This window comes from Lagenorhynchus albirostris, chromosome 4 (assembly GCF_949774975.1).
Source record: "Lagenorhynchus albirostris chromosome 4, mLagAlb1.1, whole genome shotgun sequence".
NCBI lineage: Eukaryota > Metazoa > Chordata > Mammalia > Artiodactyla > Delphinidae > Lagenorhynchus > Lagenorhynchus albirostris.
The window spans coordinates 103,794,884-103,820,522 of record NC_083098.1 but is presented as its reverse complement, the minus strand read 5'-3'; the positions used below and the strand labels follow the sequence as shown (position 1 = coordinate 103,820,522).

At 45.3% G+C, this 25,639-nt stretch overlaps 1 protein-coding gene and 1 pseudogene across 1 annotated transcript; one reads left to right on the top strand and one right to left on the bottom strand.

The window, feature by feature from the left end:
- LOC132519116 (quinone oxidoreductase PIG3-like) overlaps window positions 1-601 on the bottom strand; it is a 37,241-nt pseudogene extending 36,640 nt beyond the window's left edge.
- A 191-nt stretch (window positions 602-792) lies between these two features.
- On the top strand, window positions 793-25,639 carry LAP3 (leucine aminopeptidase 3). Its single transcript, XM_060148456.1, has 13 exons — window positions 793-958; window positions 3,332-3,447; window positions 4,756-4,810; window positions 5,273-5,378; window positions 7,057-7,216; window positions 8,528-8,692; window positions 11,368-11,526; window positions 16,202-16,326; window positions 17,528-17,616; window positions 18,500-18,602; window positions 22,614-22,693; window positions 24,493-24,602; window positions 25,061-25,639. Exons 1-13 carry the CDS (start codon window positions 857-859, stop codon window positions 25,248-25,250), a joined length of 1,560 nt encoding a protein of 519 aa, XP_060004439.1. The 5' UTR covers window positions 793-856; the 3' UTR covers window positions 25,251-25,639.

Here is a 25,639-nt window from a genome sequence, read left to right as displayed (position 1 = left end):
CGACTGAGACCAGGACTTGACTCACTTCAGTTGGGGGACCCCGCCTACCCCGCGCCCCTAGCTAAAATCAAAAATCCACCTAAAATTGGGTTCAGACACTGGTGTAACATTAAGGACGGCTTTCGTATCCCTCTTTGTACTTCATCGTGTTCTCCAAGTTCCATTCAACCACGTATCTTTTTACAATAAAAAATGTAAGACCCCTTTAAAAAATATATATTAAAACACTGAGCGCTATTCGCAAAGCTTCTCTTTTCAAAAAACAGTATTTGGGCTAACTGCCTTACCATGCTGAACCCTTGGACCAGATGCAAGTTCAAGAAAAGGAAAGTAATAAAAATTACTCAGCCGGAGAGTCTTCTCTTCCCAGCTAGAGCTCTGCTATAAGGCTGCTTCTACCCTCTTTCTCCCCGGTGCCCCGCCTCTAACCCCGCCCCTCGTGGTACAGCATAACAGCGACTCCGCCCCTCTCTAGAGCGTTTCTCCAAGAGCCCCGCCTCCTCGTCTCAGTCCGCACAGGCACGCCCTGAGCGCCCGCCACAGTCTCGCGTCTATCCCAGTACCGCCCAGTCGGCCCGCCCCGCCCCTTGGGCGCACGCATGCTCGTCCGCGCCGAGCCCTACCGCGCCCGCGCTGGCCCTCACGCGACAGCCCCGGCCCCCGACGCCCTCCCGCCACGCCCCTGGCGCACGCCCGGCACGCCCCCTAGCACCTTCCCCGCCCCCTAGGCGCGCGCCCTCCGCCCACCTACCCCCCTTACCCCCCCAACCCGGAAAGCTGGGCTCCCAGGCGCGCACTCGCCCTCCTTGCGCCACGTGCTCGGTGGAGGGCGGTGCGGGGGGGCCGAGCCGAAAAGATGTTCTTGCTGCCTCTTCCGGCTGCCGCGAGACTCGGCGTCCGACATCTGAGCGTGAAGCATTTCTGGGGACCCGGTCCAGCCGCCGCAGACATGACGAAGGTGAGAGGCCGCAGCTCGCTCCGGAGCCGCCGCGAGTCTTTCCCGCGGGCCACGGGGACTTCGGGTCAGGTCAGGGCCGCGTTGTTCCGGGCTTCTGAGCCGAGTTACAGACATTGGCTAGAAAGAAACGTTTCGTGTCTTTGCGGAGCTCGGCGTTGGCAGCGGGCTGCGCGGGGCTGCAGACCCCCCCAGTATTCTCCAGCCGGCTAGTGCCGAGGGTGCGCTCTTCCTTCTCTTGCTTGAAAGTGCTAGGACCCGAACTCTGCGCGCGAGGGAATGATAGCCGTAGCTCCCGTTTCCTGAGCTCCCACTCTGTGCCGTGCCCTTATTTCATTATTTTGTTTAGTCCTCGCAGTAACCCAGGGAAGGACGGCGCCAGGATTGTTCCCACCTTAGCTAGGAGGATGCCCAAGTTTGGTGAGGTGAAATGCCCTCTAGGGTCCCAGAGTCGGCCAATCACTGGCCCCGGCTTCCGCACCAAGACCTCCCTCCCCCGCTGAAGTTAAAGGCCAGGAAGAGACAGGCTCTCAGGGAGTAAAGTCACTAGAAGGGTTTCTAGAGAAAAATGTCTCTCTAGGGAAAAGGGCTTTGCAGGGAGACCCATCTGTTCGTGAGATTAGAAGTGTCCTGCAGAAGAGGCGCCTCCTCCATCTAACTGAGCTCCAAAACATTGTGAAGAGGGTCACTGTTCGGTCGCGGGGGATCTGGAAAAGGGGAACGGCTTGGCGGAAGGAGCACATGTGTGGGAGTCACGCTTGAGGACTAGAAAGACTGTGCCTGGCTAGGAGTGTTCTAGATGGGGCTTGAACTCTGGCCTCGCCCTGAATCACAGATGGCCGAGGGACCAGAAGCTTGTCCCCCAGTCTGTTCAACACTATGGAAATAGATCCTACTCAGGTAACATCCGTGTTCTGTCTGATCAGTTCCCTACTTGGTTCCCTGGAATCCCAGACAGTGGGCAGTCTGGGTAAGTTAGAACCTGGGAAGGTTACCAACCCCGAGGAAGCCTATTTTTCTTTGATGGAAAGGACAGGACATGATTTGGTCTAAGTACCAGTGTGATTCTGTAGAAAGGACAGAGGACCTGAGGGAAGGCATCCGGGTTCTTGACCAGTTCTGTTGCACACGGGCTAGTATGTCAAACCAGGTTTCAGTTTCCTTATCCATCAGATGCGAAGAAGACTACTTTTCTTTCCACCTCACAGAGGTGCCCTAAGTCAGAACACATTTTTAAAGTCATAAATTGCTGTGCAAAGGCAAATAGTGATTCCTAGGTTTACTTCCTTATTTCACATGTTTGGGGCCTGGAGCTTAAGGAGATGAAAGGGTAAGCCGCTAAGTGCTGGACAGAATGCTCTGGCCCGACCCTCCCGGTGAAGGTGCATCCTTTTCCTTTCTTCCAGCCTATGAGTTGGCCAGAGTACGTGTTAGTATTGGCAAGTACAGCCATTGACTTTATTGGAATGAGTATTGCAGATTTGCATTTGAAGCTTGTAGGGGAGGAAGAACTTACTTCTACTCTCCAAGGTTCTAGGGCTGCACCTAAGAATGAAATGGACATAAAACAGATTAACAGGAGAAAGGCATACAAGTTTTATTTCATATTTTTATGTGTACATGGGAATCTTCAAAAGGGAAATGAAGACCCGAAGAAGCCTATAAGCCCGAAAGCTTATATACCTTTTTAAACAGAGATGGGGAAATTGTGGGGATGTGATAAGGCAAAGGAGCCTGGGGGCATTCAGTTGAGAGACAGGGAAATATATGGGGGAAACAAAGGGAGGATAAGGGTTATTTTAGTAGGTTTGTTTGGTGTTGACTCCCAGTCTATGGTGATAAGAATGTTCTCTTCCTGGTACAGGGAGAGAAGCGTTCTCATGGGAAATTTTATGACCAGCTTTTAGATAGGAAGGGGGGGGGGGTGGTCGGAGAGCCCTTCCTGCATCTGCTTTTTCTCAGCTGCCTGCACCTCAAAGTAATCAATATGCCAGAGTGGCATATTTTGGGGTGGCATGTTCTGAACCCCTTCCAGATCTGACTTCATTACAATGGAATTGTTTTCTTAAAGCACCTTTCTGCTCTTTTTTATTTGAAAGTGAAGGAAGCCCTCAATGTTGTGAAAGCTCTTGGGAGGGACCATCAAGACCAGGATAGGTAGTAATTGCGCTCTTGCATCGGCAGGAGTTTGAAACATTTAGGCAGTATGTGATGGTAGCTGACTGCCCAGCACCTGCTGCTGTTTTGGACTTGTTCTTCTGTCCTTGAGGGGGACACGGTTTTGTTGAAATGATTAGCCCTTTCTGGAATTTGGGAACCCTTGAGTCCCTCTCAGGGATCTACTCTAATTGTATTCACCTTTTCTCTTGTTTTCAGGGCCTTGTTTTAGGAGTCTATAGCAAAGAAAAAGAAGATGATGTGCCCCAGTTTACAAGCGCAGGAGAGAATTTTAATAAATTGGTGTCTGGAAAGCTGAGAGAAATCTTGAACATGTAAGTATTCATCTGTGGGTTCCAGTTTTTAAAATGCCCTGAAAGTGAAAGAGAATATCTTTTCTGTGCTTTATTATTAGTGGATGAAAATGCATGGAAATACACTGTCTGGGATCTTCTCAGTGGAAGTATGTGTCTGTGGAATGCACATTGGTACTTCAGGTTCAGTATTGGGTGGGTCCACAGTTCTGGGAAGTCAGGCCGCTTCAACCAAACCACAGACTTCTGTGAGAGGCTGACCCAGAAGGATCTGGAAAGTACCATATTTCCTCAGCCCACCCTCCTGGCTCCCGTTTGTTTCTCCCCACCCCCTTCCCACCTTCCATCTCTCTACCTCTTTAACTCCCCTTCACCTGTGGGGAACAGCCTGGGCTGGTTCAGAATAGGCTGAGGAGGCTGCAAGCGTTGAGTTTCAAGGGCTTCTCAGATCTTAAATGACATGTGAATCGCCTGGGGGTGTAGTTAGAATGCACATTCCAGTTCAGTAAATCTGGGTGGGGCCTGAGATTCTAACCACTCTTGGATTAGCCAGGGTCTGGGGAAGGTAGGGAAGCATTGGGGTTTCCAAGTCCTTCTGAGCTGCCGGCCACATTTAACAGACACAGAGGTGACAACATAGGCCACTGCAACTGTATATTATTTGGATTACAGATAGCCTATTAGCATCTGATAGGTGTAGTCTAATAATTAGAGTAATTGTCTAATTATTGAATGACAGAATTTGCATCGCCTGTCAATTTATACCAGTCCTTCACCAGTAGGCAGCTCTTTCAGCTGCCTTGATTAGTTCATTAACCCCAAAGCTAACCTGTACGAGTACAGAACAGCCTGGCCTTCCTGACTGCGAGGTACCAGGGCATCCGGTCCTCAGGCTGTAATTGTGCGTTGCCACCTGCTTTGTTTTTAAATTGCCTGGTATCCCATCTGTAGATAAATCACAAAAAACCTCCAGGTTGAACACACTGCCGTCAAGTCAGCCACTTAGGTTGGTGTCTTGCGTCTTTTATGAGGTTTAAGATTGAGGTCAGCCTCCATCCAGTGCTCAGCTCTCCCCTCCATTACCCATCCACGGCATCGCTTTCTGTAGTTGGCATTAAATCTAATCTGGAAGTTTTTGAGATAGAATTAGAAGTGCTGCATCTGAGAAATCTGGCCTGAGAGAATTCTGTATTTGATAAAAACATAAGTGTAACAAATTTGCAGAAGCATCAGAGCATACTGTAATAATGCTAAAGGTTTGTTTATGTCACTTTTTAATGGAGCAGAGCAAACTATAATTTTTAAAACAACTGTTTCTTCTTGTTGCAGATCTGGACCACCCCTGAAGGCAGGCAAAACCCGAACCTTTTATGGTCTGCATGAGGTATGAGGTGAAAATAAGGTTTATGTGGCAAACCCTGAGTTAGCACCTGTATGTGCCAAGTACTGTGGCTGACCAGTCAGGCAGAAAATTTTGTATTGGATTATGTGTTCGTTTTATCCCAGGATTAAGCCGCAAGTATTGGTTAACATTGTAAAGAGGCGAGTTGGTGTCAAAAAGTACTGCATCTCTTGTATTCCTCAGTCTGCAGGCTTTCTTGGTTCAGTGGCCCTGTCTTACACAGCAGAGTTATTTGCAGGATTATCCTCGCTCTCCCTTTGCAACACAGTTATAAAATTTAACCAAGATAACAGGGCTTACAAAAATAAAACAAGCAAACTTCGTGGAGGGTTTTGTCCCGTGCAGCGCTTTAGGGGGTTGTGTGCAAGCTCCTGTGCCATTTCGTGCTGGAAGTGGATGCTTTAAAGACGTAAAGCAGCTGATTTCATGTATCTTTTGGAACAGGACTTCCCCAGCGTGGTGGTGGTTGGCCTCGGCAAAAGGACAGCCGGAGTCGACGAACAGGAAAACTGGCATGGAGGCAAGGAGAACATCAGGGCCGCTGCAGCAGGTTCTTTAACTTTTGAATTTTAATGTTGGTAAAGATTCCTAAGGATCACTCGGTCAGATTATGTCTCCCCTCTTTCCATCACCATCCCCTCACGTTCACACAAATAACTCTGAACAGATATTCAGTTTCCCTTACCTAACATGCTTGGCTTTACTTTAGATACAGAAGGTTAGCTTGTGGAATTTTATTTTTATATTTCTTTAGCTTGTGTCTGGGGGTTTCAGGACCACTTGTTCCCTCTTGCAGTATCGGCCTTAGAGCTCTGTTTTGCCAGAAAGTCCTGGTGGGTGATTTTTTCCCTTTTTTGGAATGCAGCCCTCATGTTGCCCAAATTTTATTTTATTTTATTATTTTTATTTATTTATTTATTTTTAATTTATTTTTGGCTGTGTTGGGTCTTCGTTGCTGTGCACAGGCTTTCTCTAGTTGTGGCGAGTGGGGGCTACTCTTCGTTGTGGTGCGCAGCTTCTCACTGCGCTGGCTTCTCTCGTGGAGCACGGGCTCTAGGGCATGTGGGCTTCAGTAGTTGTAGCTCGCAGGCTCTAGAGCGCAGGCTCAGTTGTGGCGCACGGGCTTAGTTGCTCCGCGGCATGTGGGATCTTCCTGGACCAGGGCTGGAACCCATGTCCCCTGCCTTGGCAGGCAGATTCTTAACCACTGTGCCACCAGGGAAGTCCGTTGCTCAAATTTTAAATCACGTGGAGTCATCATATTTACAAATCAGAGAAAATGGATGCCAAGGGCAGGATGCTTGTATCACTAGTTACCAAAGGTGCAAGCCTGTCCCAGTTTCGTCACGTGGACAGTTCGAAAGTTGAGGTAGGTGCCATTGGGTCTCTTCAGAGCTGACCGGCAGGACAAGGCCGTCACCACGGAGACTGGTTAAAGATGCTTTGAAATCATTGCTGAGGTGGTGATAATTAGCTTGATTGATCTTTGACCCCGTGTATATCATATTTGCTTGTTAAATGTACTTTCAAAGTTCATGTTCGGAGATTATTTCATAACTTTTATTAGGGAGATTTTGCTGACCTGATCTTAATAAATGCTGTATTAATAATGGACTTTGCTCAGTTCCTTGGGTGTAATTTCAGTGTTATCACTTCTATGTCATTTTTTTTTTTTTTTTTTTTTTGCAGTACGCGGGCCTCTCACTGTTGTGGCCTCTCCCGTTGCGGAGCACAGGCTCTGGACGCGCAGGCTCAGCAGCCATGGCTCACGGGCCCAGCTGCTCTGCGGCATGTGGGATCTTCCCAGACCGGGGCACGAACCCGCGTCCCCTGCATTGGCAGGCGGACTCTCAACCACTGTGACCCTAGGGAAGCCCTTCTATGTCATTTTTAATGTGGCAAGCTCCCGGCGATTGGGACGCTTCATCAGGAAACCCTAGTGTTTCAGAAGTGATACTAGTGATAGCAGCCACTTCTTGAGGGCCCGCTTTGTGAGGTGCTAGACTAGTCATTTTATCCATCAGTCTGTCCTCCCACCCTCTGTGAGGTGTGTGCTCGTCCTCACTCTACATAAGGGGAAGTGGAGGCTCAGAAAAGTCAAGTGTCAGGGCCAGGATTTGAACTCCAGTTCTGATGTTTTCTCAGGACCCCACCCCAGGCCTCTGCCTTCTGCCCTCAGAGGTGTCCCTGACTGACTCCGGTTTTCTGGTTCCTCTGTCCCTGTGAAGCGGGGTGCAGACAGGTTCAGGACCTGGAGATCTCGTCCGTGGAGGTGGACCCCTGCGGAGACGCCCAGGCGGCTGCGGAAGGAGCGATGCTTGGGCTCTATGAGTATGACGACCTGAAGCAGAAAAAGAAGGTGGCCGTGTCAGTGAAGCTCCATGGAAGGTGATGGAACAAAACCAGGACCAGGCCCATTCCCTGCGTGCTGATGGCAGGGCCTTTTGGACATGAGCTACCTGCCTTTTAGCATTGGGCACTGCCGTGCAGCTTGTCTGTGGCTCTCCCATGGCCTTAGCCATTTTAGGAGTTTGGTGACTGTGCCTCCATTCTGCTCCTGGCTTTCGTCCTGTGTGTTTTTCCCCCCTGACTCTCTAGACCCCTCCGTGCTTGCTGGTTCCTAGGAAACCATACCTGGTTGGCTCCCTGAGGAGGGAGGGAACAAGATGACAGACGGGTCCCAGCAGGTTTTGATGCAGATCATTTCCATCTACCCAGTGCCTGCGGGCCCTGTACTAAACGCCAGAGATACGCAGACGCAGGGATCCGGCCCTTGCCCTCCTAGTCTAGTGGGGAGACTCATCTTTGAGCAGATTTATTGAGCACCAGCTACACTCCAGCCCTATTCTGTGTTCAGGAGCAGACAGTGTGGGACCCTCAGGAGACGGTGCTGGGAGGACAGCGGGGGTCCCTCCCGGTGGTTGGCAGCTGTGATGTAGTGGGTAAGAATGAGGGCCCTGCGACCAGTCAGCCTGGCTTTGAATCTGCCTCCCACTTCCTGGCTGGGTGACCTCAGTGAAGTGACTGAAGTCTCTCTCTGCTTCATTTTCCTCATTGGTTGAGTAGAGTTGTGGCTCGGATTTCATGGGGCTTTTACGATCGATCGCAAGACAAAACCCATCAAGGGTGTGTCCCATGGTGAACTCCGTAAGTGATGAGTGTTGTCCTGCCTGTCCATGCGCCGTGTCAATTCCTGTCGTGCAGGAGAAGAGCCAGGGTCGTGGAGAGCTCACCCACGTCCTTTGTCTCCTGAAGCCGGCCCTGCCCTCTGGTGGGTTGGAGTTCAGGGTCCCAACCCAGGCAGGGAGAAGGCGGGAGGCCTTCCGTTCCCCGGCAGGACTGAGCAAGGGGAGCTTGCTCTGTAGTCACACCCTGGAGGAGTGTAAAAGAGGCCTTTTTGTGGAAGCCTCTGCCGTCAGATTTGGGGGGTAGATTGAGGGCTCCAGAGGTCCCTCAGGCCAACAGGTGAGGTGAGGATTCTAGGTTTCCTCTAGCTCAGCTCTGGGGGGGGGGGTCGTGTTTTCCAACACTTCATAAACCATAACAGCTGCCCCCCTGGATCAGATCCCAAAGAATAAATCCGCGTCCCCGTGTGCATCACGTTTCACTGGTCGTCTTCGGCAGGAGCCCTCCTAGCTGGGCTGTGGGGAGTGTTCCGCAGAGGCTGTCTGACGATGACCTTGTGCTTGCTTTTGCCAGTGGGGATCAGGAGGCCTGGCAAAGGGGAGTCCTCTTCGCTTCTGGGCAGAACCTGGCGCGCCACCTGATGGAGACGCCTGCCAATGAGATGACGCCAACCAAATTTGCGGAAATTATCGAGAAGAATCTCAGAAGTGCTAGTAGTAAAACAGAGGTCCACATCAGGTAATTCAGGATTCTGTCATAGACTCTTACGGCTAGAGGCAGACGGAGCCTCAGAGATCCTAAAATCCAGCTCTCTCGCTCTTAGGAGAATTAACTTGAGATTGGAGAGGTGAGGTCACCCACCAGCAGCCACATACAAGTGGGGGTAAGGGCTCAGTTTGAGGTCTCTCCCATCATACCTTGCTTTGCTTTTGAGAGTGTTGTGACTGCACACTGCACATGTGTGTGTGTTTTGTAGCAGCTCTATTGAAATATAATTCATGGAATGTACAATTCACTCATGTAAAGTACGCAATTCAGTAATTTCTAGTGTATTCACAGAGTTGTGCTACCACCACCACAGCTAATTTTAGATCATTTTCATTACCCCGTAAAAGGAACCTTGTACCCATTAACAGTCACTCCTCATTTCCCTCTCCCCCTTGGCCATCAGTTCATGGACATATGGGTTGTTTATACCTTTTGGACTCTGAATAATGCTGTTGTGAGCATTTGTTTATAAGGTTTTATGTGGACGTATGTTTTCCTATCTCTTGGGCATATGCCTAGGAGTTGAATTATTGCATTGAATGGTTAACTCTTAACCTTTTTGAGGAGTGTGCAGATTGTATTTTGTTTTGGTGAATCCTTTCTGTCTTTTCTCTTTTTGACGTAAGTGAAGAACAGAGCACACCCTCCTTGGCATAGAATGAGAATCTCTACCTGGTAGATTCCGTTAGCTAGATCAAATAACCAGAACTGGTGTTCCCAGACCGTCCTCAGGTTCGTTGTCAGCAGCCAGGCTGTTGGATGTAAAAGGCTGCCCCTCCAGGCTCCCCGTAACCCTTTAAGCAAACCAAGTCTGAGTATTTGGGGATTTATGATTAAAGTAAATCCACAGATATTTGCTTTACCTAAAGAATCCTTTACTATCAAAGTTGCTTCTCAAGGGCACTTCCATTTAAAAGGATTCTTCACTATTTAGTTGTGAGTAGAGTTCGCAGTTTTCAGGAAAACCCCTGTGGTCTAGATAGAGCGAAGGAAATGTATAATCTATAGAAAACGTAGTATTGGAGCTTGATAAAATTTCTGGAATGGTTGCTATATATTCTGTAGCAATGTTTAGTCTCTACAAAGGTGTCTTGGTAAAGACTATTCCTTGATTTATTTAGGGAGACACCAGAGCTATGTCGTGTCCGCAGACTGTGGCTGTGTGGCCTCACATTATCGGTAAGGGCACCTCCTGTGTGCCTGGGAACTTAGCATACAAAGGTGCGTGGTGATGGTTCTTGTCCTCAGACAACTGAGGACCTTGCAGGAAGGAATAGGCAGGGAAATGGCTGTGCAGGGGATGCTACAGGGGCAGAGAGCCAGGGAGGATTGTGGAAGAGTCGAAACGGCTTGCCAACAAAAGTGGTGCCTAAGCAGAGTCAGGGAGGTGGCTTAGAAGTGAACAGACAGGAGAGCGGGGCAGGAGTACCTATGCAGTGGCCTTGGGAAACTGCATGGCTTGAGGTGGAGCAAAGGGAAGTCGGCCAGAGATGAGGCAGGTCAGGCGGGCGGAATGTAGCCCTTAAACCGAGGCAGCTGCGTCAAACGCGCTCTCGCGTAGGTGGGTGTAAATCAAAGAAATACAGACTGTACTTCCAGAAGGGCATGACTTTAATAAAACATCAAGTACTGGATTTGTGAATAAAAGTGCCCACATTATATGGCCTCGCTTCTTTTGAAGCTTTTTTTTTTTAATTGTCATACCTTCCATTTTTATATTCTTTTCCCTCTGAAGTTGGGTGGCCCTCTCTCTACAGTGACGTCCTAGATTAATAGTTTCAACAAGTGTCTAGGCAGGTGCAGGAGGAGCGTTCCTTGAATGAGGTTGTTTCTGGTCTGTCTGTAGCAGGGTAGGATTTCTCCCCTGGCCTAGTTACTGTGGCCAGAAAGCAATACAAAGCCCTTTTGGGCCTCCAGCCTAGGAGGAATAGCGATGTGGCATCTGTCTTCTGGTTGGCACTAAGGACTATTCCCATTAAATTATCCCCATTGATCCCGTGTTTATTAAGTAATAACTAGTTTTCCCACTTCAATCAGACATCTCAAACTGTGAGAAATAGTGTGACAACATTAAAAAGATGGAATTCCAGCAATTCTATAAAAGCAAAGAAATAGGTAGTTCAGTCTAATCAATGGAGTGTAGTTTTGTTGGTTCTTTGTTTGTTGATTGGTTGGTTGGCTATTGCTTTGTCTTTTTCAGAAGTACCAAAAATAAATCAGTGGACTCCTCAGCTATCTTTGAGTACCCTTTATGGTCTCAGAGCCTTCCTAATTTCATCTTTAAATTAAAACTTTAGAAATACGTGAGTGGCTTGGGGAAAAAAATCAAGTAATAATTGTTTATTGACTATGCACTATTACCTGACGTTGTATTGCATACCATACATGAATTCTCTTAGTAATTCTATAGCTAATCTTTTGATGGAGGTGTCATTGATCTCATTTTATAGATGAGGAAACAGACTCAGAATCAAGTGACTCTCCCAAGAATATACAGAAAGCAGATAGGAGGTGATAATTGAAGCATTAACGTGTCTGTATTTAGAGCTTGTCTGTTATACTTTTTTACACACGGATGAGTTATTCTAAGTTATTGAAATGGAGATAGCAACATGTATTTACTCCTTCCCTTTTCTGCTCTATAGACCCAAGCCTTGGATTGAGGAACAGGAAATGGGATCATTCCTCAGTGTGGCCAAAGGGTCTGAAGAGCCTCCAGTCTTCCTGGAAATTCACTACAAAGGCAGCCCCAATGCAAGTGAACCTCCCTTGGTGTTTGTTGGGAAGGGGATTACCTTTGACAGGTACTTCTTTACTGCATCCATGCTTTGTATTTTGGTGAATGCTTTGTATGCTGTTGTATTATTTGGTGTGTAATTTGGTTCAGAAGCATGGTGTTTGGTCAGATCTTATATGTAACTTTAAATATATTAGGCTGCCACTTACAAAACACCTACTGTGTGTCAGAGGCTCTACTAGGCATTTTACATATATTAGCCCTGATCTTACGCCTAGGAGCTAGGCAATGCAGACATTCTTCAGGTAAGGAAACCATGACTCAGGTTAAATAATTTGTTCAAAGCCCCATAACTAATAGAATGGGAAGTCAAACTCAGCTGTGTGTTTAAAATGTCTTAAAATATTTCCATCATGCTCTTTGATTCTCCTGTGTGGATGTTAAGGATTTCCAAGTAGATAGTGGTGAGGCAGCTTTCCAAGTAGATCATGCTGTCTTCCCTTTGCTTACTTGAGATTACTTTTTTTGCTGACCAGTCTAGCTTTCATTAATCTCCTTAAACCATAAGTGTTCCTTAGCATTGGAAGCTGTCTCTGGTTATTTCAACCAGGGAGAAGCTGAGTTCGAAAAGATGATCTGAGTCAGTATTTCCCATGGAAAGCATTTGCTACTGAATACTAGTTTCTGGGTTGCTAATTAAATGTGAGATTTGAAAAGGATTACTTGATCAAAAAACTAGGTTAGATAAAACAAATTGTTTTTTATTTTGTTTCAATTACAGGGCTTCTTGGGGGTATAAAATACAGCATTTTCTAAATTTCCTTTTTTTTAAATTGAAATATAAATATAGTTGACATCTTAATTTCCTTTTGAAGGGAACGTTTATCTCAGGAAATCAAGGTTCATAGAAACTGCTTTGGAAAATGCTGCTAGAGATCATAAAATCTTGATGTCCCCTAGTATGTTTTTGCACCCATTCAGGAACTCCATCTGAAACGTGAATGAATCCCACCCTTACAGGAGTGTTTCTAGGCACTGTGATGCCTCTGTCCTGGGCAGATCTGGCCTCCAGGCTGGTCTTCCTTGTACTAGCAGATTGTAATGCCTCCTGTGTTTTCCATCCACTGGTTCACGTTCTCTCCTTTAAAGCATTGGTCTCCAAACGATCTTCGTTATGTAGCCCATCAGTAAAAGATTCGAGCTCATACCACTCAAAATACGCATATTAATTTATGTTACATGCATATACTGTTGTATTAAAGTGTGTATTATAAAACACTACAGCAGGGAATTCCCTGGCGGTCCAGTGGTTAGTACTTGGCGCTTGCACTGCTGGGGCCTGGGTTCGACCCCCGGTTGGGGAACCAAGATTCCATAAGCCGCGTGATGCAACCAAGAAAATAAAAAAATAAAAATAAATAGAACACTACAGCAGATAAAAATAAGAGAATGAAAGCTGTTTTTAAACATCTTGCTAATTGTGATGGTTTTATACTATCATGAGCTAATATCTTAATTGAAACATTTATGCTTAGGGTGAAGTTTATTGTTCATTTAAATCTGTACTTGAATTTTTTGCTATGGTAATATGAAGCAAGTAGGCCTGACCTAGTCTTCTGGGTTTAGAGAAGGCTTCCTAGAAGGAATGACAGTTTTAGCTTAAGATGTGAAGGATAAGGGAGTTAGTTCTGCGGGGAGTAGGGCAGGGAAAGAGCCCGGTGGAGGCTGCGGGTGGGAAGGAAGAGGGGAAATTCCTGGTACTGAAAGCATGCCAGAGTGGCCGTGACAGAACGTGACTGGGGGAAGGGACGAGGCACAGCTGGAGAGATAGGCAGAAGCTGGGTTGTTCTGGGCCTGGTTAGATTTTGGACTCTGAACAGTTGGAAGTAACCGAGGGGTGTCTAGCAGAGGGAAAGAATGACGTGAGAGTTACACATACAGTAAAGTCCACCCATTACGTGTTCAGTTCAATGAGCTTAACAACCGTGTGCACCCATGCAGCAAACCACCTCTGTCATGAAAACAGAACATTTCCCTGACACCCCAAAAACTCCCTTGGGGAATTTTGGGGGGATGCACTTTTGCAGTCGTCCTCTCCCCTACCCCACCTCAGACAACCAGTCATCTTTCTGTTATTGTAGATTAGTTCTGCCTCTTCCAGAAATTCATTTATGTGGAATCTTTTATGCCTGGCCTCTTTCTCAGCATATTATCTTTGAGATTTAACCATGTTGTGGTCATATCAGTAATCTGTTCCTTTATATCACTGAGTCATATTCCGTTGTATGGAAATACCAAAATTTGTTTATCCAGTCATTGCTGAGGGAAATTTGGGTTGTTCCAGTTTTGAGTTATTAGTAATAAAGCCAGTATCATCTAGAAGCCTTTATGTGTGTATATGTTTATCTTTCTCTTAGTTAAACACCTAGGAAAGGAGAGTTGAGTTGTGTAATAACTGCATGTTTAACTTTATAAGAAACTACCAAAGTTTTCCAAGGTTCTTATACCATTTTGCATTCCCACCACCAGTGTACAAGGTTCTAGTTGTTCTCCATCCTCCCCAGCTTTTTATGGTGTCCGTCTTTCTAGTTCTAGCCACTCAGGGAGTGTGTAGTGGTATTTCTTTGAGGTTTACTTTGCATTTCTCTGACTAATGATGTTTAGCATTTTTTATGTGCTTATTAGCCATTGGTACATCTTCTTTCATGAAGTGTCCAGATCTTTTGCCCTTTATTATAGGAGTGTTTGTCTTACTGAGTTATAAGTTTTTAAAAAATATATTCTAGATACAAGTCATTTTTTCAGACAGATGCGTTGAAAATATTTTTTTTTCCACTGTGAGGCTTGCCTTTTCATTTTTTGAAGTGGTGCCTTTCGAAGAGCAGTTTTTAATTTTAATGAGGTATAATTATCAGTTTTTAATTTTATAGTTCATACTTTTTTTGCCCTGTTTAAGAAATTATTGCCTATGCCAAGTCTGTGTTTTCTTTGACAAGTCTATGGTTTTAGCTTTTAAGGCTGTGATCCATTTTAATTTTTGTGTATGCTTATAAAAAGCATTGAGGTTCTTTTGTTTGGTTTGTTTTGTTTTTTGCATCTATTTGTAAAAGTTTGGTAGTTGTATGGGTAATGAAGTGAAGGGGTAAGACTGCTTAGGGACATCTGAATATATATAGGAGCCAGGGAAACATCTGAATGACTGATGGTGGTAGCCTCAACTTGGATGGATGCAGGAGAAAAGAAATGGATGGATTGGAGGGGAATCTAAAAGGTGAGTAGAGATAACTGCTGACCTTTGACTAATGGTTATTTAGAATGATAGTCCTATACACAGAGTGGAACCCCCTGAGCAGAAGTGGCCTAGAAGTAGATAGAAGGACAACCTCATGCACCAGCTTGCTCTCCTTGCCCCCATGGGGTTATGTCTGGACTTCTTGGACCAGGAGTGTACTTCTTTTCTTATTCTGAGCCAGTGGATAATCTTTAATTCTAGGTGTAAATGACAGCCATCTAAATATCAAGTGCAGGGCTACCCTGGTGTCACAGTGGTTAAGAATCCACCTGCCGGGCTTCCCTGGTGGCGCAGTGGTTGAGAGTCCGCCTGCCAATGCAGGGGACGCGGGTTCGTGCCCTGGTCCGGGAAGATCCCACATGACGTGGAGCAACTAAGCCCATGCGTCACAGCTACTGAGCCTGCGCTCTAGAGCCCGCGAGCCACAACTACTGAAACCCACACTGCTAGAGCCCGTGCTCCACAACAAGAGAAGCCACCGCAATGAGAAGCCTGCGCACCACAACGAAGAGTAGCCCCTGCTCACCGCAACTAGAGAAAGCCCACGCACAGCAACAAAGACCCAATGCAGCCAAAAATAAATAAATAAAATAAATAAATTTTTAAAAAATAGATTTAAATATCAACTGCTTTGGAGGTGAATGAGAATTAGGACCTGATTTCTAAGGTGAGCAGATGTCAGAGCAAGGAGTTGACTCTCTCACCAAGGCAAGTCAGCAGCAGAATCCAATTAGAACTCAGAGTAGAAACCCCTGGCTCATTGCCCAGCCTGCAGAGCCAGTGGCTCTGGGTTCTTATAAACCGGAAGCAGAAAAGTCACTAGTTAGTTCAGGAAGTCTGTTTGGGGCGGTGGCTTGGGTTTCTTGGTAATCGAAACCTTTCTCAGCTCTTGTGTTTGGGCACTGTCTCGAGGCTTTGGGCTAGCATCTTCCTCGTGCCTGGGTTGTATTTTGCTGTCTGCAGGATCCAGCACACCTTGGGGGTGTCAGAACGAGTTCTCTCGTGTCTTCCTAGGAGTTGAAAGGGGTCCTCCCGGTCTTCTGTGAGCTTGTCAGCTTTCCCCAACAGCTTGTGACGTTCAGGTTCAATAAGTTGATCCATTCATAAAATTTGCTGAAAAGACAAATCTACCTAGGTGTCAGGAGTTCAGATGGGATTTGAGCAGTGTTGACTGCATGATGTAGTCATGTTTCCAGTGGCACTGCTTAAATTTCATTCATACAGAAATAAAATGAGCTCACATACCCACCTGTATTTCTGGAATTATTTTGTGTCTTTTATAAAAACCACAATATTATCTTCTTCAATGCTGAAATCATTGATTCCCAATTTGGAAATTTCTTGGCGTTTGTATGTGGTAGTTTACCCTCAGCTTACACGTTCTTTTTAGGGAAATGGTCCTGGCCCCCTTCTTTGCTATTAACATGGTACCTTGTCCTTTTCCCCCCAGTGGTGGCATCTCCATCAAGGCGGCGGCAAACATGGACCTCATGAGGGCTGACATGGGAGGAGCCGCCACTATCTGTTCAGCCATCGTGTCTGCTGCCAAGCTCGACCTGCCCATCAACGTCGTAGGTGCGCGGGAGAGGGAGGGTGTCTTGGAGAGCTTCTGGGATCCTGTCAAATGGTAGAACGGAGACAACAAACATGGTTTCCTCTAATCTGAAAAGATCAAGAAATGGTTTTTAAATAGGTTTTCATCAAGTGGAAGATGTTTGTTTAGCTGAGATAGGTGTTATCTTGTCTGAACTGGCAGAGTTAAATGTATTCTGCGTTGTGGGCTGTAACTAGAATTGATTTGTTTTACTTCTGCAAAAAGTGGTTAGCAGTCAGGGGCACGTAAGTTTGCGGTTAACTCCAATGGAAAATGCTCAGTCAGTAGTCAGGGTAGCGATTACCTCATAGGGTTGTGGCTGATTAAGTGCCTCGACATGCAGAAAATGCCTGGGACAGAAAAAGTGCTCAGTACGCAGGCGATTTTTGTAGTGCAGGATGCAAGACACAATGCTGGGGGTTTGCCATGTGTCAGGGGGAGCTGGGAGCGGGGACTGAGGTCGAATGACTTGCGCAGTGTCACTTCCACTGCATGGGAAGGGAGGACTGCAGCCCGGGTCTGTCTGACATGCCCCCTCCCTCTCCTCCTCCATTTTTGCTGAACTGTTTGAAAGTGAGTCTCAGACATCACGACACGTCACCCCTGAATACTTCTGCTTGTGTCTCCTAAGAACAAGGGCATTCTGTGTAATGACAATACCATTATCATTTCCAGGGGTTGATACAGTAACCAAATTCAAACTGCCCAGTTGTCAAAAAAATGTTTGTTTTATCTGTGTGTCTATACACACACGCATTTATTTATTTCTATTTGTATTTGAAATCTTGGAGCCACTCAAGGATCACCCCTTGCGTGTGGTCACCATGGCTCTTTTGTTTTCTTTAATCTAGAGCCTATTCCTGCCCCCCTTTTTTTTCTTTCGTGACACTGGCAGTTTTTAAAGGTTCAAGGTCGTCTTGCCATGTCCTACAGTTCGGATTTATTTGGTTATTTCTTCACAATAGAATCAGGTTAGACTTCTTTGGAGAGAATGACGTGTATTTCCTGTTGCTGGTGCGCATAATGTCACCTGGGTCACTGGTGTTGCTAAACTCGATCACTTGGTCGAAGTGGTGTCTGTGACTGGCATCTATTGAGGGCCCGCTGATGACCTAGGTCCCATGGGTGGTGTATTTGGACCTAGCACACTCCATGTTCCTTCATATATTCTTTTTTTGACAGGTTTGGCCCCTCTTTGTGAAAATATGCCCAGCGGGAAGGCCAACAAGCCTGGGGATGTTGTTAGAGCCAAAAACGGGAAGACCATACAGGTTTGTAGGTAGAAGACACAGCCTCTGAGTTCTGCTCTTTCTGAAGGACTCCCAGCATAGCCACATCAACACATCTTGAACGAGTGCAGAGCACTGGCTCTGTAGGGAAGGCCAGTGCCTTTATTATGAGTAGCTTTTCATACAGTCAAAAGTACTTCTTCATGGGAACTTTAAGATTGTTTTTCCTACCTTACTATTCCTCCTACTTCCTGAATGCTGTACACACAAATTACCACGAATTTGCAGCCAACCCTGCAGAACAGGGAAAAGCAGTAAAAGTGCAGGCTGTTTTCTAGATTCACCTTCGACGTGATAACTTTTTCCATTTAGCAACTCATTCGAGTGGAAAACGCATTCTGCATCATGGGTGCTGCATCTGGGGATGTGGCAGCAGGTCGTCTGCTGGGCACGTGTATGCATGTACACACACACTGCCCATAACGACTGAGCCTCTATTTAAAAGAAAAGGATATAATAGATATGAAGTTGCTGAAGTTGCAAGAGTTCTCCGGTCTGGAGATCCAGGCTGCTGCTTCGATGTCTCTTTCCTAAACTCTTTAGCCTTTTTGTTTTCAGAAATCTTGATATTTTTTTCCCTTCCTGTTATAAACTTAATAGTAAAGTGAACCAGACACTTCTCTTTATTTCAGCCTCCAAAGTCATCAGCATTTGGTTATCAGCTCTGATACAGGGATTATTAAATTACATTTGCTCTTCAGAGTAAATATACTATTCCCATTCTAATGGTAGTATGTTTTTGATACTCGATGACAAACATCACACCAGCGTTTTCTTTTAAATTGAACATAGCTGTGTCTAGGTTTTATGTTCATTATTTGTATCATCTTACCCTTTTTTTTTCTTTTGACCTTCCTGTTTGCAGGTGGATAACACTGATGCCGAGGGGAGACTCATCCTGGCTGATGCGCTCTGCTACGCACACACTTTTAACCCAAAGGTCATCATCAATGCCGCCACCTTGACAGGTCAGACAACGTGCTTTTCCTGCTTTTGTTTGAAGAAGGTCTCATTTGTTGGCATTGAGTGCACACAGTGTACTCAGGGCATTATTTTGCTGAAACCTGGCTCGCTCCATTTGCATTCAAATATCTGTCACCAGAGGAATTGTTCTGCAGTTGTAAACTGCTTTGAATATTAGCCTTGTTGTTTTGAAACATCCCAGGCTGTACCTTTAAGTAAAGAAATAACAAGTGGGTCAGGTCAGCCCATCCACAGCGACGACGTCTATGAATGATACTAGCGATGTTTTCTGTTACGATTGCTGTTTGATACAGGTCTGAAAAGATTAGTGATAAATTCCAAAATCAGTAGTTATTTTTATTAATCGTAACGCATCTAATGCCCCCTAAGTGTTTTCTGAACTTTGTGTACTTGAGGTTATACAGAAATATAACACTGGGGATGGAGGTGGCAAGGTCCTCATGTAGCGGAGGCGGGGCCATGTAATGTGTTGTGTGAAGCTTGCTGGCTTTAAGGCCAACCCAGGGGTGGCTCCCAGCTGTGCTACTTCCTAGTCCACCAGCCTTGGGCTGATTCCCTGACACCCCCGAGCATCAGTACCTGGGGACAAGTCTGTTCGTCTCTCAGAGTTGTGAAGACTGGAGGGAGTTTCTGGAAAGCCTCTTTAATGCAGCGCCTGCACGCGGCAGGCAACACCACCGGCTCTGTAGAGTAGGAGTAAATGCCTAAAGGGACGACAGTGGGCATTGCCTTACTGCAGAAACCCAGTGTTCATAATCTTTTATCCAACAGTTCTCTTTTTAGGAATTCATTCTGTCTCCATCTTTTTTAAGATTAAAATTCAGATCATTTTTTATCCTTTGGTTTTAATTCTTCCCCTGGTCACGTGAGCCTTTACTTTAAGAGAAGTCAGTTCATGTTTCTCTTTTATGTGTTTCTAACAATAGTCCACAGATTTATATGCTAAGAATCCTCTTTTCAAGCTGGCATTATAGTATTTTTATGGTCTTTTGTCTCCCTTTTCAGTTCAGCAAACATTTTAAGCTGAACAACAGAGGTTCTGGGGCTGGTGTTTGAGGGGCAGTGCTGAGGTGGGTGATAGTACACCCTTTCTGTAAATGAGGAATCACAGCCCTCCACCCTCTTTTTTTTTCCAAGCCCGAGGGTGTGAGAAGGTGGGAAAGTTGGTTCCAAGTAACTAAGGGCAACCTGATGGGGGAGCCTTCAAATCACCCCAGCCATTGTCCTTGCTGAAGGCTGTTGATGGCTCATTTTAGTTCCCTAAATAACTTACTGAGCCCCTTCTTGAGTTCCAGGAGCTGGGATTCAAAGGGGGAGGATGAGAAACAGTTTCCAACCCCAAGTTCATAGCAGGAGGAGGAACGTAGTCTTTAGAAGGAGAAAATAATTTGTCCTGCCTCTTAATAGTATGTGACTTTGACAATGTCTCAGTTGTCTCGTCTGTAAAAGGGGTATAATAGCACGTCATTGGCAGGAGGGGTGCCTGTGAAAATTAAATAAGGTGATACGGGTTGTTGTGCCTGGTTGGTAGAGACTGGACTGATGTTACTGACCTTTGAAGGGTAGGCCTGTAGCAGAGTGTAGGAGCAGCGACTGCTCAGGGCGTGCCGTTCAGTCGTGGTACCTCTCATTTTCTTAATGCCTGTGATTTAGGATGGAACGAGAGTGGTGACATCAGCACCTTCCTTGGAGCTTTGATGTTCCTTCCATACTCTGAGAAATTCTGGTAACACTGATGAGTTAGCACCTCAGTATACAGCTTCAAAAGTACCTTGTAAAAGAAAATGGAAGGTATTCCCCCGATAATGGTAATTCCGAAGTTGGTGGTGGTACTAGTTCTGTAATTATGTAGAAAATAGATTATTTTCTGAAGTATGTAATGAAATCATCTCTAGAGCCATGATCCCTGTTGGATCACATTAAATATTTGTCTCCCATTTTCTCTTCCTTTAAGAGCGGATATCACATCACATTCTTGTTTGCAGTCAGTGCTCATCTTCTCTTTGAGAAATTCACACACTGATGCAAGACTCTTACAGGGCTGATAGGAATGTTTTGAGGACAAGTGAATAAGTATGGAAAAAGCCACTAACTTGAAAAGTAAAGCATTAATGAGTGTGTATCCCCGCAATCATATAGACAGACCATAGGCAGTGAGTAACCAGCAACCATCGTAGTATCTGGGATATAGGGGATGCCATGAATGATTGTTGACACAGTCGGCCTGTGTTTAATCCCTTCGGATGTCTGGGGATACAGAGGTGGGTCAGGACAGAGGTGAGGCCTGCGTCCCATGGGGCGGGGCATTCAGCAGATCCTCACACTGACCAGCACAGAGGAGCGGTGAGAAAAGGAGTCTGTGAGAGCCGGTGCATCTGGGGATTTGACAGGTCTGAGATGTCAGGCATCTTGTCTGAGAAGTGCTGCTTGAGCTGGGATCTGAAGGAGGTGGCGTTAGCGGGTGGAGGGGGGAGAGCGAAGGCACCTCTTGAGGTGTGTGTGTGTGGGGGGGGCAGCGGTGAATGGGGCCGAGAGGAGCAGAGCATGGCTGGGTGGGGACTTTCGGGACCTGTGTGCTGATAGGCACCAGTCCCCCACTGGCCTTGGCGTGTTGCAGGATTTAGTCTGGAGCCAAGTGCAGCAGGAAGCTAAGAGTGGAGACTGTGGGATCACATTTGCCCTGTGAAAGGGTCCCTGGCCGGCAGCGTGCTGAGTGCAAGGGAGAAGGGCCGAGGAGACGCTGGCAGGCCAGGTGGGCTGGTGAACGGTGTTTGGTTGTTGACTCCGGTGGATGTGTAAGTATGTCTGTTAAGGATGAGTGTCTGCGTTTAGCTTCAGAATAATCTGTCAGGTCTGAGAGTGTAGGTGAAACAAGTTTGCCTGTGACTTGATAATTGTTTGTGGTGGTTAATGGGTCTTACTTGTATGTCCATTACATTATTCTCTTTGCTTTGTGTATATTTGAAGTTTTTGACAATAAGGTTTTTTTGTTTGTTTGTTTTTTTAAAGTATTACCATAGTCCAGTGGTAGATGATGGTGGTAGCAGTCATGGTGAAGGGAAGTGAATCGGTTTGAGATATAATTGGGAGGTAGAGTAACAAAACCCCAAGGGACAAGGACCCAAACAGAGTTGCCCACATGTCATGTGGAATCACAGGTTTTTACATATGGGTCACCGTTATGTTTATACTACACTGTAGTCTGTTATGCGTGCAGTAGCATTTTGTTTAAAAACACAATGTACATACCTTAATTTAAAAATACTTTATTGCTGAAAAATGCTAATTAACCATCATTTAAGCCTTCTGCGAGTCACAGTAGTAACATCAAAGAAGACTGATCACAGATCACCATAACAAATAATGAAAAAGTATCAAACATCGCATGAATTACCAAAATGTGACACAGAGACACGAAGTAAGCAAATGCTGTTGGAAAAATGGCTCTGATAGGCTTACTTGACACAGGGTTGCCACAAACCTTCAGTTTGTGAAAAATGCAGTATCTGCAAAATGCAGTAAAGCAAAGTGTAATAAAACGAGGTATGCCCGTACCTCTACCCAGTGGGCTTTTAAAGTCATTAAGAATACTTTCAACGAATTTGTTTATAAAAGAATAAACGTTTAAAGCATAAGAGGAAGAGCACCTATTGGACATGTACAGTGTGGTCTTAATTATGTTTCTTTTTTAAGTTTAGAAGAAATCTGGAAAGAAATATTAAAAATATGTGGTGGTTATCCCTGGGATGAGATTATTGGTGATATTTGATGTTTGCTTTTTTTTCATTTTCCTTAATAATTGAAGGTGAATTCTAGCTTGAGAAACTAGAAAGATATTAAATATATACAGCAAGGATTTCCCAACATCATCTATTTTCTAAAATGAGGGAGACATTAAAATAGGGTAATGGCTAAAGTTTTGGTCTGCATAGCAGCAGAGAAACCTGTCTCGCCGGAAGAGACTGAACGCTGACCTGAAGGGCTGTGTCTTGCAGGTGCCATGGACATAGCTTTGGGGTCTGGTGCCACTGGGGTCTTTACCAATTCTTCCTGGCTGTGGAACAAACTATTTGAGGTAAGAATAACACATACAGACCTAGATTATGGAGATGATTTAATTACTCTAGCCTTAGAATGCTATATTTCTTCATTAAAGTGATTTTTATGTTGTAGATTTGCCTTTGAAATGAAAATTCAATAAACTCGATTCAGTGTGGTTTTCTATAAATGCTCCAAAATTATGGGTATGATGCTATATTCCTCCTCTCCTCCAGCAGCTTCAGAATGAAGTGAAAATAACTTTAAAATATCCCTGATGTAGAAAAGGTTACAAGGACAGCTTTGTAGAAGAAGGAATGGCCTTTTAAGGAATACGGGTCATGAGTCAAGTAGGGGAGCATGTAGATAGGGCTCACCCGCGTCCCTTGTCCCTTTGCGGGTGGTGAGGACGATTTCTGCAGCTGTGCTTTGTGCCTCCTCCCAGCCCTTTCACAGCAGCCTCTTCCAAACAGTTTCCCGTCACCACCACCCGCCCCCCCGCTCTCGCTGCCATCAGCTTTGCCCAGCGACGCCACTCTGTTAGCCTCCTTTAGCTTGTCCAGAGGCAGCGTGTACCTCTGGCGTCTTGGTGACACCCTGCTCTTGGCTTCCACGATAATCTTTTCTGGTTTCCTTCCTCGCTGACTTCTGTTTCAGCCTCCTTGGCCAGCTTTTTCCTTTGTCTGCCCCTTTGGTTGCCTTCAGTCCCGGGCCACATGTTCTGACTCTGCATGGTCCTCACCGGAAAGCCCGTCTACTCCCCTGGCTTCAGCTGGCTCGTCTCTGCTGAGCTCCCATCTCTCCTGCAGCCCAGCCCCTGTGCATCCCGCTTGGCTATGAAACAGCTCCATCTGGCACCTCATTCTTGCAACAAGTAATTAATGCAAGCTTACTATGTGCCAGCAGAAACAAATACAAAATGTCCCGGAATACATTCTTGATGTGGTTTAAGGTCCTAAACTGTCCTTCCACGCTAAACTGCTTCCCTTTCACCTCTGTCATCTCACCATTTGTGAAGCCCCCCTCTACCGTCCCCAGCCTCAGGGAGAAGCTCAGCCCCCTTGTCTCCTTTCAGGTAGGCTGTGGGGCCTCTCTTCTGTGCCAGGCACCCAGTGTCCAGTGTCCCTCGCTACCGTCCACAACGTTGTTGTTGGTTTTGATTTTTTTTTTAATTTAATTTTCTTTAAAAAATTCAAGTTATATGTACATAAACACTGAAATGACAGTCAGCGTCTATACAGCCTACAGCCTCTTTTCCTGGAGGCAGTTGCTTTCAACCCTTGGTGGGTTCCTCTGATAACTACTCAAGTCTCAAGACAGCAGCTTATATTGCTGCTTCCTGACTTTTCACTTTTGGCTCTCACCTTTGACCACAGTGTATTAAAACAACCTTTATCTGTTTCTCCTACTAGCCTGTGGGCCCTTTGATGGCTCAGTTATTAAGTGTCTTTATATCCCCAACACCTTGGTGCTCAGCAGTTCAGTAGGTGATGGATGGATGGATGAATGAATGTGTAAATGATTACATGAATTAATGAGGTCACGTTATCTTAGGAGGTCTGGCCAAATCAAACCAGCAAAGCCTGTCTGTGCTACAGGTTACCAGCTTATTCATTTAAACTGAGACCCATAATATTAGTTTGACAATTTTAGCAGATGCCCTACAGATTTGCGGGACTGTTTGACAACATTCCTGGCTTCTTTTATAATTCTTAAGTAAACCTTTTAACTAACTGAAATAATTCTGGAATCTGTTGTATTGCATCATGTTTTAGAGTAACAGGTCAGAACCTGCTTCATCTCCTCCGCCAACTAGCATACCTATTTGCTCTTTAGGCCAGCATTGAAACGGGGGACCGTGTCTGGAGGATGCCTCTCTTTGAACATTACACAAGACAGGTTGTAGATTGCCAGCTTGCTGATGTTAATAACATTGGAAAATATAGGTATGTAAAATAAGCTATAAAAGTACATTTTTACAGTCATCATTGGTTGCCAGAATGACCATTTTCAGTTTAATCCTCTTTCACAAAAGGTTTAGCTGTCCAATTTTCTTTTGATGTAGTGCTTGTAAGCACTAATTTCTGTCTTTTATTTTCAAGGTATTTCCCAACTGGTTCTCAAAATCTTGCATGTTTTCAAATCTAAAGGTCATTTTAAGCAAATGGTAAGGGAATGAGATGCAAATATGGTCATTACCGTAGGAAAAAGAATTTATCCTTTATGCTTAAAGCTATGTCTGAAAATCTTGAAAGTGGTTTCTGGGTTAACATCTTAAGAGGTCTCATTAGCTTGACTTTGCTCTCTGGCCATAGAAGCCACTTAGCAGGAATGGAGGATCTTAATAGAACGTTCAGTGCACATTTACATGGGGTTAAATGTTGATTATTGTCTTCCCCTTCAGATCTGCAGGAGCATGTACGGCTGCAGCGTTTCTGAAAGAATTCGTGACTCATCCTAAGTGGGCGCATTTAGACATAGCAGGTGTGATGACCAACAAAGATGAGGTTCCTTATCTGCGCAAAGGCATGGCTGGGAGGCCCACGAGGACCCTGATTGAGTTCCTGCTTCGGTTCAGTCAAGACAGTGCTTAGTTCAGATGCTCTAAAATGCCTTCATTCTGTCTTAAACAGGCAGTAGAGCTTCAGAATACTTTTGAATGAATAGATCAAAATCTTTTAAGGGAAACAAAGGATGGTATTTAAAAACATAGAACAAAATGAAATTTGTATGCCTTGATTTGTTTTTCATTTTATGCAGAGATTTATAAAGGTAAAGCTAATATCTTGCTTGGCAAAGATTTTTAAGATACTCTCTCTTAAATGAATAATGATGATTTTTTAAAAGCTACCTAATCACTTTTCAGAGTATATGTTTGTAACTGAGGAGCAAAATTGTATTTCAGATTTGTGATGCTGGGAATATGAGCAAACTAAAAGTTGCTATGCAGTTGTCAGAAACAATAAATCCAACTTCTTGTGCT